Source organism: Alexandromys fortis, unplaced genomic scaffold, assembly GCF_014885135.2.
Source record: "Alexandromys fortis isolate MF-2015 unplaced genomic scaffold, M_Fortis_MF-2015_v1.1 scaffold_253, whole genome shotgun sequence".
In the NCBI taxonomy this organism is placed as follows: Eukaryota; Metazoa; Chordata; class Mammalia; order Rodentia; family Cricetidae; genus Alexandromys; species Alexandromys fortis.
The window spans coordinates 1,143,543-1,156,239 of record NW_026068124.1 but is presented as its reverse complement, the minus strand read 5'-3'; the positions used below and the strand labels follow the sequence as shown (position 1 = coordinate 1,156,239).

At 40.2% G+C, this 12,697-nt stretch overlaps 1 protein-coding gene across 1 annotated transcript; it reads right to left on the bottom strand.

Moving 5' to 3' along the window:
• Window positions 1-6,309: 6,309 nt before the first annotated feature.
• On the bottom strand, window positions 6,310-7,251 carry LOC126490634 (olfactory receptor 8B12-like). Its single transcript, XM_050125704.1, has one exon. It carries the CDS (start codon window positions 7,240-7,242, stop codon window positions 6,310-6,312), a length of 933 nt encoding a protein of 310 aa, XP_049981661.1. The 5' UTR covers window positions 7,243-7,251.
• Between the last annotated feature and the right edge of the window lie 5,446 nt (window positions 7,252-12,697).

Below are 12,697 nucleotides of genomic sequence, written 5' to 3'. Positions count from 1 at the left end.
GAGGACTGATGAGAAGCCAAGGTCAATGACAAGGGGTTTTGATCCTACTTCATGTTCTGGCTTGGTGGGAGCCTAGCCAGTTTGGACGTTCACCTTCCTAGACATGGACGTAGGGGGGAGGACCTTGGACTTTCCACAGGGCAGGGAACCATGACTGCTCTTTGGATAGGAGAGGGGGGGTGAGAGGAGTGGGGGGAGGGGGAGAAGAGAGGGGGGAGGGGGAGAAGATTGGGGGGAGGGGGAGAAGAGAGGGGGGAGGGGGAGAAGATTGGGGGGAGGGGGAGGGAAATGGGAGGCTGGGAGGAGGCGGAAACTTTTTTTTCTTATTCTCAATAAAAAAAAAAGAAAGAAAAAAAAATTACATTCTTAGTTTACATAAAAGGGAAAAAAGCTAACAAATAGTACATTCCAACAGAGTATAAGAGGAAACAAAATACCAATGAAAATTTCAAAATTGAAACTTTTTTTTGGAAGATAGGAATTGAGTGAATTTACTTAATATCATACTATGGTAAACTATCAGTGAAATCAAAGACAGAATTAATAGAAATCAGCTATACTAAACTCTATCATTCACAATAGTCACACATACACACACACACACACACACATACACACACAAGAATAAATCTAGGACATCTACTGAAACAAGTCTGAGCCAACGACCTCTGTCTGAACAGTCCTGAGGCAGCAAACTCCACAGGAACAGGTAAAAGTGAGTGACAGCTGAGGAAATAGGCTGGAGCCAGAGTCCCAACATTGAGTCTGGAATCTGTAAGTGAATAGGCCAGAGACAGAGACCTCTGCGGACCTGGCCCAAGACAGGGACCTCTGCCAGAGCAGACCCAAGGCAGCAACCTCAGCACATAGAGCCCTAAGCAATCAATTTCCATGGTAGCAGGCTTGAATGACTCCCTGTATTACAGAGCCACATTGACCAATACACTCATGTCAGTAATGCAGTGTAAGGGTTTTGATCAGGGTTGCTTTATCTGCCAATTAAAAATTAAAGGACAGGAAATCCCTAGTGCAACAGATAGCACAAGAGAAAACTTGAACTTCCATGACAGAATCAACTCTTCAAGAAAGGTGTGTATTGGGGTGAGGAAATATACACACAGCAGGCTCGCTGAAGCAGATAAGTCACTCAGGAAGCCAGAGGTCTAGAGTTCTCAAAGTCTTTGAAGAATTGTCTTCCCCTAATTTGGGCTTGGTTGGTTTGAAAAGAGTTAGGATGGTTGGTTGGCTAGGAACTGTTGTGCAGCATGCCCTGATCTGCCCTGAACTCAGTGAGCCGGTCCATCAGCAGGCAACCTATTGTTGGGAGACAGAAGTACAAGGCATTTGAGTTTTTGCTGTTGTTTTGTTTTGTTTTTTAATTTCTTTTTTATTGAAAATAGATTCTTTTCTCATATAATATATCCTGATTGTAATTTCCTCTCCCTCCAATCCTTCCGCTTCCTCCTCACCCTCTTGCCTTCCAGATCCACGTCCTTTCTGCATCTCATTAGAAAAGAACGGGCTTCTGAGAGAGAACACCCAAATATTATAAAATAAAATGTAAAAGGATGAAGAAAAAAACTTTCATATTAAAGTTAGACACAGCAAACCATCTGGAGGAAAAGAGTACCAAGAGCAGGCAAATAGTCAGAGACCTACTTGTTATCAAAATCAGGATGCCCATAAGAATGCTAAGTTAATAGCTATGATATATATCCAGAGGATCTAGTGTAGCCCTGTGTAGGCACGGTGCTTGCTGCTACACCAGAAGATCTGGTGTAAACCCATGTAGGCTATGTGCTTGTGGCTTCAGACTGTGAGCTCAGATGAGCCTTGATTAGTTGATTCAGAGGGTCATATTCTCTTAGTGTCTTCCATCCCCTCTGACTCTTACACTGTTTCTGCCTTCTCCTCCACAGGATTCCCTGAGGTCTGAGGAGAGAGATTTGATGGTGACATCCAATTTAGACTTTCTATCTGCAGAATGTCTAGCTGTGGATCTCTGCATCCATTCCCATATACTGCTGGAGGAAGTTTCTCTGTCTCTCTCTCTCTCTGATGATCTCTGATGATGATGACATAAGGTCCTGACCTATAAGTTATAAAAGAATAGCATTAGGAATCATTTTCTTGTTTTGGTTTTGTTTGGTTTCAGTTGGGTTGGGTTTTTTGACCAGTCTTATATGGTTTTATGCTAGGGCTTTGGGCTATCTAGTCTCTTGTTCTTGATTACCCAAGAAGTGGTAGGTATGGGTTCCTTCTCATGTAGTAGGCTGCTGTAGGAGCCTGCTTATTCATTTTCCAGGAGCCCAGACTCCCAAAATAATCACACAGAAACTGTATTAATTAAATCACTGCTTGACTCATTAGCTTTAGCTTCTTATTGGTTAACTCGTACATCTTAATTTAACCCATTTCTATTAATCTGTGTATCGCCACACGGCTGTGGCTTACCATGTAAAGTTCCATCCAGCGTCTGTCTCTGGTGGGGCTACATGGCTTCTCACTGACTCTACCTTCTTTCTCCCAGCATTCAGTATAGATTTCCCACCTAGTTCTACTCTGCAATACCAACAGGCCAAGGCAGTTTCTTTATTCCTTAAATAATAAAAGTAACACATATACAGAAGGACCTCTCACACCATTTCCTCTTTTCTGTTTTAATAAAAAGGAAGGTTATAACTTTAACACAGTAAAATTAAATATAACAAAACATATCAAGCAAAATTTGCAGTTACAATATTTGTATCTACTTTATCTCTTATCATAACTAAGGAAAACTATAAATACAACTATAAATTCTTCAACTCTATCAAAGATTCCAGAATTATATAACATTACCTAAGTAAACAGGAAGTGCATTGTAAGCTACAACCAGAACTCTAGAATTGACAGAGAAATCTTGCTGCCTGGACAGTCACCCAAAGTCCTTCTGAACCACTGGGGGATCCATCTTCAGCATGCTGGCCCATAGTATCCGAGAAACTTTTCCATGAAGCAGGAAATTTTAAAGAGTGCTCTGCCTATATTGGCAGTTTGTCAGTCACTTTCTTCTGTGTCCTGGAGAATGTCTGGCAGACTCTTTCATGAAACAGGAACCCTAAAGGATGGTCTCATCTTCTTTATGCAACTTCAGCAATCATTTTTCTGTGAGTCCTGCATGTCCAGCTCATACAGCATAACATCAAGCAGTCCAGGAAAGAGCAGTTTCTTGCCCAAATTGCTAGTAAACTACATAAGGAATCTTCGATGCCCATCTTCCTTTTGAAGTAATTGGTGCTTCCAGGAGCAGATGTGTCTCATTGCTATTAAAAGTCCTAAGTTATTAAAACATTTTAAATACCATATTCTGAAGGTCTCCGAAAGATTTGAAAAGTAACTACCTAACGGAAATAGATCTGTATATGTCTAGAAAATCTAACTAACATGACTACAAGCTTGACTATTATAGATGATTATCTATTAACCTATATTTCTTAATTATACATTTTTAACGAGCTGGACAAACTCAATACCTTAATTAAAATGCCATATATATGTGTATATATGTATATATATATATATATATATCAAAATTGACCTTAAATTTGTGTCAATAAACCAAGATCATACCAATGCAAATCTCTATAGCACATCCCCCATTAAATGTAAAGAAACATTTACAAACAATATAGGACCTCCCACACCAGTAGACCTTAAGCCAAATCAGACACTTGCTGGAAACTGTCACAATTTTTTTGCCATCATTACTCTAGCAAGTTTTGCATACAGTATACGTTGTACGTCAAAGGTTTTGTGTCTGGGTTTGTATCTACATTCTGCTACTCTTAAGAGTGCTTTCCTGCACCAAAAAGAATAGACCATGGAGAAGTTGAGCTGGTGCCTACATGTTTAACAAGCTGTGAATGTTCTTGGAAGTAGTTGGGCCCCATTGTCATTTTGTATAGTCATTTTGACTTTACATCAGCCTGAGTTGTATAGGGATTTCCATGGGATTCCGCTGGCCAACAATTCAATTGAATGCAACGTAGACCCCTCCTTGGAAGCCTTGCCTAATTCCAAGAAATGGTCAGCTGAGACTCTGTATCCCCAATACTAGGAGTCCTCATCAGGATCACCTTCTTAGATTCCAGGAAGCTTCCACTGCACTAGGTTTCTATACCATGTCCCAAATGTCCATATCCATCCATCCTTTTTTTCCAGCTCCCATTTCCAGCCCTTGCTTAATATCCTCTACAGCATGAGTTATCACCTGTGTTTTTAATCTACCAGTTGTGATTTAATGATTTAAATTATTTTCTCAGTCATTTTAACTTAACTCCCTACAACGTTTGATGATGAAGTACTAGAAATGATGAGAATAGAAGAGGATAGCAGTCTCATAAAAACCTCAAGTCAGGGAAGAGAATGTGGTCATGCTCTCAGAGGCTCCAATGCCTGGGTAGATGAACTCCATGCCAAGGGGATATATCTTAATATTCTTCCCTCTCCCAAACAACTACAAGTTTCCAGCTGTAGCTGCTCACCACTATAACCAGGCCAAGGCTACAGTTGAACAATGTCTCCCTACTGGTGGTCTCTCTACTTTTATATCAGGAGTCCTCCCCTGATGAATTTGTTTTACACAGCAGACTCTTAATACCTCGAACAACTCCTGCAAGTTGCATCAGGTGTGAACTTCTTCTTATGGAAATTTTATAATTTGTGTCAGGGTTGGGCAAGAATTTCCCCAACAGGCAGAAAAAATATAGGCTTAAGAAATCAGTGTTGTGGATGGCCTTAAAAATAATATGTACATTTTATTAATGAACAAGTTCTACAAAGAAAACTAGTATAATTTCGGCATATGTGTAATAACCCCTTGCTGCTTTAAAAAGAAAGCTTTATTCTACACTGGACACAGGGGCACATCTCTCTCCCATGCAAGAATCTTTAAGCAGGAAGATCAGGAGTTTAAGCCCAGCCTGTGACAGGAGAGAGGGAATTTCATACACAAAGAAAGAGATAGAAGTGGGCATGGAGACAGACAGACAGACAGACAGACAGACAGACAGACAGACAGAAATAGACTTATTCTGGGTTACATATGGGTGGCCTTTACAGAGTGTTGAGCCCAGCTTTAACTAGCCTGTCCTCTTGGGAAACAGTTTCCTCCCAGTCCAGGATTCTGATCATGCCACCTAAATGAGGTGTCAGACTGTCCTCCACGTGGCAGGCGCTGGGTCACTGCCATGTCCTTTCCTTCTGTCTTCATGCTCTTTGTTCTTCTCAGAAACCCAAGCCACACCAACAGCAATATTTGCTGCTTCAGATTCTAACTCAGCAAATCCACAACCTCTCCAAAGACAAAGTGGGTTATGCAAGAGTTGGGGTTCTGACTCTCCCTCCTGGGTGTGTAGCTAGCTTAGCACACTTCCCAGGCATGCTTCATTACTCTCCAACCATCCCTTCCTCCAGCACAGGATGGAGGGAAGCATTGCTTCCTCCTTTCTGACCCATCTAGGTGAATGGAAAGCCACACACTCTTCCTCGCTCCTACACACTTCACTGTTTCAGAAATACAAGCACTAATCCTACAAACATCAGTAAGCCTGGAAAGTGTACTTGACTGTCTACAGGTATCCTGATACCTACAGGTCAGCATAGTGAGTTTCAGAACAGACTCCTAAGCTACAGAAAAAAACCTGTCTCAAAAAAAGCAAAATAATAAATTAATTAATTAATTAAAAATAAAGAATTAATAATGTTAATAAATAGTCTGTGATTATAAGAAAAGCTCACAGAAACTTAAAAATTTGATGAACGGCGGAGTCTGGCATGTTGAGAAACAAGCTGGGAACTCTGACTGTTGTAGCATTAGAGGAAATTGCTATTTTGCTCAGTGCTTTTAGTTACAAAGAAAAATTATGAAGGAAAAAGAAATAACACCTAATTATATATTTCTGCATTTTCAATATAGAAGTATACTTTCTCGTTTAAGAAAAGAAATAGAAATATTGGAGGAATAAAGGCAGAACAAGGGTAAGGAAGACTAGAGCTCTGTTAAAACCTTGTTCAAATGTAAGATTTGAAATCCCATTAATAGTCTAATGTAGCACATTGGTGAAAAATTGACAAGCATCCGTAAAGTCCTAGGTTCACTCCCTAATGCCATAAACTTCTTTACTTGTGCAAGAAGGAAAAAAAAAAACAACTACACCTTAAAGCCCAGTTGCAACCTTGTGTCTTCTTATTCAAACACAGATCTTCCCATGTGAATACTGCTCACTGAACAAACACACACCTGCAGCTCATGACACTGCTCCTCTGTTAAGAGAATACTCTGCTGACAAAGGTTTTCCTCAGAGCAACTTGGACATCCTTATTTCTCAGGCTATAGATCAGAGGGTTCAGCATTGGTACTACAATGGTATAGAACAAGGAAGACACTTTTCCTTGGTCAAGGGGTAATATGGAAGGTGGTTTGAGGTATGCAAAAGCCCCAGAACCAAAGAAAAGACAAACTACAATTATGTGGGAGCTGCAGGTTCCAAAGGCCTTGGACCTGCCCTCTGTGGAATGCATGCGAAGGATGCTAGAGAGGATGAGGGCATAAGAAATGAAGATGCTGATAATGGGCACGCCAATACCAAAGGCCACCACAATGAAGACTACCAGCTCATTTGTGAAGGTGCTGTTGCAGGACAGCTCCAGAAGGGGAAGGATATCACACATGAAGTGATTGACAAGGTTGTCAGCACAGAAGGTCAGATTCAATATGTTTCCTGTATGGGCCATGCCTCCAGAGAAGCCCATCCCATACACACCTAGTAAAAGGAGGACATACACCTGGGGAGACATGGTGACTGTGTACATCATGGGGTTGCAGATGGCAACATAACGGTCATATGCCATGGCTGACAGAATGAAAGACTCAGAGAAAACAAAGAAACAGAAGAAAAACAGTTGTGTCATACACCCCAAGTATGAGATGGTGTTCTTCTTTGAGATAAAACTCACCAGCATTTTGGGGATGATGGTGGAGGAGTAACAGGAATCTATTAAGGAAAGATTGAAGAGAAAGAAGTACATGGGGGTGTGCAAGTGAGGGTTCAGCCCTATCAGGGAGATCAAGCCCAGGTTCCCCACCATGGTGACCATGTAGAAAGCCAGGAACAGGAAGAGGAGGGGCATGAGGAGTCCTGGCTGGTCTGTCAGGCCTGCAAGGGTGAACTCTGTCACAGAGGAATTCTTGGCAGCCATTCTTCTCAGGAGCAAGGCCTGTATGACAAAGAGAAAAAGGAACATCGTCACCATCCTCACAAAGCCAAGTACCCTTCATGAAAATGGAATCTAAAGAAGTGAACTCTGGTAAGAAGGTTTAAGCTCTTTAAAGTGGGTAGTCGTGAACTACCAAGTAAGTGACTCTAACTTCCAGAGCAGAGTAAAGGGCTCCACTTATCCTCCAGGATGAGTGCAGGCACTGGGGATATCGTTTAGACTCACAAGTCAGGCCTTTAACAATGCTCTCTTGTCTCCAGCCTCTACACCAGTCACTGAAACCTGGACCTCAACCCTGCAATGAATCCTAACAGGCAGAAGACATCCTGACTGTGGGTCAGCACTATATAGGAACAAGTTGAAATATGGTTTCACAGCGCCTCTTATCTCAACTGCACGTAGTTTTAGTAATAATGTTCTAGGCTAACACTCGTTCAGCAGTATTGTGAAACGCTCTAAGAAGATGTCACCATACAGCAATCTAGACAATACAGACTGACACACAGAACTTTCAATCTCACAAACCCTCCAGACCTCAGACAGAAGGGGAGCTCTGGCAGTATCATACAAGCTCATTCCTAACTTGTGTTTCACAGCTGGTCAGGATCACACAGGTATGGACTTCCTTTACTCACAGGAGTGATAGATGTTCTGCCTGCTGTCTCTACTCAGAATTGTTCTGGGGGAGAGATAAAGTCCTGGTGACAGAAGACAACGGTTTACAGCTCTAGGCCTTCTCCTTTCCAGGGCCAAAGCTCAGAATCTTTGGTTTATCTTGTATTGATAATCCACTCTGTATTGAGAACCCTGACTTACAACTGTTGTTTATCCAATAGCCTTGCAGCTTCCAAGAGGACAGCTCCTGCTCTGTGAATAACAGAGTAAGAGTGTCGTTCTGGTGTGCAGATCTCAGTGGCCTGCTTAAGAAGACCGAAGCTCCCCCAAGACCATTTCCTCAGAGTTCCACTCCCCGAGGGAGCAGAAATGTTTGTTTTTCCTGTAGAATTGCGTGTTTGCTTTCTAGAAACAATTCCTCTGACAGTTCACAATTATAATAATGGGGGAGGGCAGAGCCCTGGGTCCTTAAACATACCCAAATCTTCAATGTCAGAAAGTGGAAGCTTACTACAAATACAGTGAAGTGATAGAAATTGGTCCAGGGTCCAAAAGTAAAAATATATTCAGTTAATGCAGAGCAGTATAACCTGGGATTAAAGGTAAGAACTTTAAAATAACAACTCAAATTACCTTTTTAGTTTACATAAAAGGGAAAAAAGCTAACAAATAATACATTCCAACAGAGTATTAGAGGCAACAAAATATCAATGAAAATTGCAAAATTGAAACTTTTTATGGGAAGTTAGGAAAACAGTAAATTGACTTAATATCAGACCTGGTAAAGTCACAAAAAGTATCAATGAAATCAAAGACAGAATTAATAGAAATCATCTATGCTAATTTCAGATGAGAAAACTAATTTTTAAAAAAAAAACACAGAAACCTAAGTTCTAGGACAATGTTAAACAAATCCAGTACATGTGTACTCACAGTTCCAAAACATGAACTAAAAATTAGGTAGAAAAATAATTTTAAGTACTAAATTAAAAGCTTCCATCCAACAAATTTGATGAACCAGAAAACAAGATAAGTTAAAGAAAACTCACACATGCAATAAAAGTGAATATAAAATGTATTTTTGTATATTATGTATACCATAGTCAAATAGCTGAAAATTAGATTAATAAAAAGAACTTTGTAACAGGCAGAGACAAGACATTCAGTGATTTCTAAGGAGCTGAAAAGAGATCAACTCATTTTATTACAAAAGAAATGGAAATGAGGAGACAATTAAATGACATCTTTAAAATTCTGAAAGAAAACAATTGTCAATCTGCTATTATATATCTGGTAAAAATACCTCCAGAAATGAAACAAAGAAATTGTCAAACAAATGAAAGATGAAATCACTTATCACCAAGCACTGCAAGAAATGAGACAGGAGAAGAAAATCCTTGCAGATGAAAGTGTCAGTCTGCAGGAGGAAATTCAGATACCTGGAAATGTCAAATATGTGGCTACATATAAAATATTTTACTTTAAATTTCCTTCAAAAATAACTTTTATTGTTTAAAGTAATTAAAGTTTATGGGAAATTTGTAATACATACAGCACATATATAAGTCAAATGACTATCACACACAGTAACATAGTTCAGTCAAAAATGAGGAGACATGTAATTAAAATTTCAAGGGAAGCTGGTTAAAAAGAACCTTACATAAATCTATAGGATCAATATATTACCAGTGTAAACACAAACATTTCCAGTTCAACACAAGTAACAACCTACCATCAAAAGAAAAAACACACAGAAGAGAAGCTGAGTCCTATGCCTCAGACTTTCCCATTCTTTTAATGCGTTGGGAGATATTTGATCACACTGTGAACCCTAAGTTTGCATTTGCATTAATTAAGCAAAATTAACCTTGTGTCAAGAGCCTGTGTTAGCAACTAGATGGCAAAAAGTAATCATAGAGTCTCAGAGGGCATCCAAGAGAGATAGAGACAGGAAGTAGTAGGATGGGGTTTGGAGTGGCACAGCTGTTTGTGGTTTGGTGGAGCAGAAGCAATGGTCTTCCATGCACGCCAGCGAAGAGAGAAGGTTAGCTAGTTGCTACTCAACCTCTCTGAGCTTGCAGGTTTTCACTCCAGCTTTTGAATCTTGAGTCTTATTCATGATTACAACGATCAAGATTTAGTTAAAGCTACCTTTAGCAGCAGTGGAAGGTCAGTGCCTGCGAGAACAGAATTCCTGCCTGACTGCAGTCTGAGCTGCCAGTCCACTGCTAGAGAACCAGGCCAGTAACTCTGGAGTTGCAACTAATGGTTGTAATAGTATTAGATTAAGATACAACCATTGTACCAAAGGTAAAACAACAAAAGAAGAAAATATTTATTCTCACTTAGTAAACACCTGTCTGCTCCTTCGTTGATTTTTATTAAGTTATTTATTTAATTTATATCCCGACTGAAGCCTCCCTTTTCTCCTCTCCTCCCATACCCTACTCCTCCTCCATTTCACCTACCCCCTCCATCACTTCCTCATCCTTAATTGCTCAGAAAGGGCCAGGCCTCCTATTATACTTACCAAGCTGCCATAAAACTAAGCACCCCCGACCCCACCCCATCCCCCGGTATTTAGGTATTTAGGTAAGGCAATCCAGTATGAGGAATAGGTTCCCAAGAGCCAGTAAAATCACCTGCGACAGCCCCTGCTCCCATTGCTGGGATTCCCACATATAGACCAACCTACACAACTGTAACTTATACACAGAGGACCTAGTTCAGTCCCATGCCGGATCCTTCCTTGGATATTGAGTTCCTATGGTCCAGGCTAGTAGTTTCTGTGGCTTTCCCTGTGATGTTCATGACTCCCTGTTTCCAAGAACCCCTTATCCCTCTCCCCAGTATTTGGTCTTGGGTCTCTGAATCTGCCTCCATCAATCATTGGATGAAGGTTCTCCAATGATAACCAGGGTAGTCACCGTTCACCATAATCCCTCAAGTTCCAATACCCTCCAGCCCCCAGTCCAACCAGGAGAAATCCTCTATCTCCCCTTCCCATGGATATTCATGTGTCCCCCACTTTTGCACTCTTTATTACCTAGCCTTTCTGGGTCTATGGATTGTACATGGTTATCCTTTACTTTTCAGTTAATAGATACTTATGAGTAAATACATACCATGTTTGTCTTTCTTGGTCTGGATTATTTCACTCAAGATGATTTTTTTCTAATTCTATCCATTTGTGTTCAAATTTCTTGATGTCATTTTTTTAAAAAAAAAAAAACTGGATAATACTCCACTGTGTAAATGTACCACATTTCCTTTGTCCATTATTTGGTTGAAGGGCATCTAGGTTGTTTCCAGTCTAGCAATTACAAATAAAGCTGCTATAAACATAGATGAGCAAGTGTCCTTGTGGGAAGATAGAGCATTTTTTGGGTCTATACCCAGAAATGATATAGCTGGGTCTTGAGTTGGGTTGATTCCCAACTTTCTGAGCAACTACCGTATTGATTTCCAAAGTCACTATACAAGCTTCCACTCCCACCAGCAGCGGAGGAGTGTTCTCCTTGTTCCACATCCCTTCCAACATAAGCTGTCATTTTTGTTCTGATCTTAGCCATTCTGACACGTGTAAGATGGAATCTAAGAATCATTTTGATTTGCATATCCCTGACAGCTAAGGATGGTGAACATTTAAATGTTTCTCTGTCATTTGAGAGTCTTCTGTTGAGAATTCTCTATTTAGGTCAGTACCCCATTTTTTAATTGGATTGTTTGATTGTTTGTTTGTTTATTTGTCTGTTTGCTTGTTTTCTGATGACTAGCTTCTTGAGTTCTTTATATATTTTAGAGATCAACCCTTCTTTGTTGCATGTGGAATTAATGAAGATCTTTTCCCATTCTGTAGGTTGCCATTTTGTCCTATTCCTTTCAGAAACTTTTCAGTCTCATGAAGTTCCATTTATTAATTGTTGATCTGAGTGTCTGTGCTACTGGTATTCTCTTCAAGAAGTTGTCTCCTGTACCAATGTGTTTAAGGCTGCTCCCCATTTTCTCTTCTATCAGGTTCAGTGTAGCTGGATTTATGTTGAGACTTAAGTTCTGTGCAGGGTGATAGATATGGACCTATTTGCATTCTTCTACATGCTGACATGCTGTTATGCAACATTCATTGTAAATGCTTTCTTTTCTTCATTGTATAGTATTTACTTCTTAATCAAAAATCAAGTATCCATAAATGTGTAGTTTTATGTCTGGATCTTCAATTCAATTCCATTGATCCACCTGTCTGTTTTTATGCTAGTACCTTGCTGCTTTTATTACTATATATCTGTGGTAGAGCTCGAGATCAGGGATGCTGATACATACAACAGTTCTTTTATTGTACAAGATTGTTTTAGTTATCTTTGCTTTTTGTTTTTCTATATAAAGTTGAGTATTGTCTTTCAAGGTCTGTTGGAATTTGATAGAGATTGCATTGAGTCTATAGACTGCTTTTGGTAAGACTATCATTTTTTAAATATTAATTCCTACCCATCCATGAGGATGGGAGATCTTCCCATCTTCTGATATCTTCTCCAATTTCTTTCTTCAAAGAATTGAAGTTCTTGTCATACAGGCCTTTCACTTGCTTATTCAGAGTTACTCCAATATATTTTATGTTATTTGTGGTTATTCTTGGTGTGTGTGTGTGTGTGTGTGTGTGTGTGTGTGTGTGTGTGTGTGTTTTGAGACAGGGTTTCTCTGTAGCTTTGGTGCCGGTCCCGGAACTAGCTCTTGTCGACCAGGCTGGCCTCGAACTCCTAGAGATCCGCCTGCCTCTGCCTCCGAGTGCTGGGATTAAAGGTGTGCGCCACCACCGCCTGGCCTG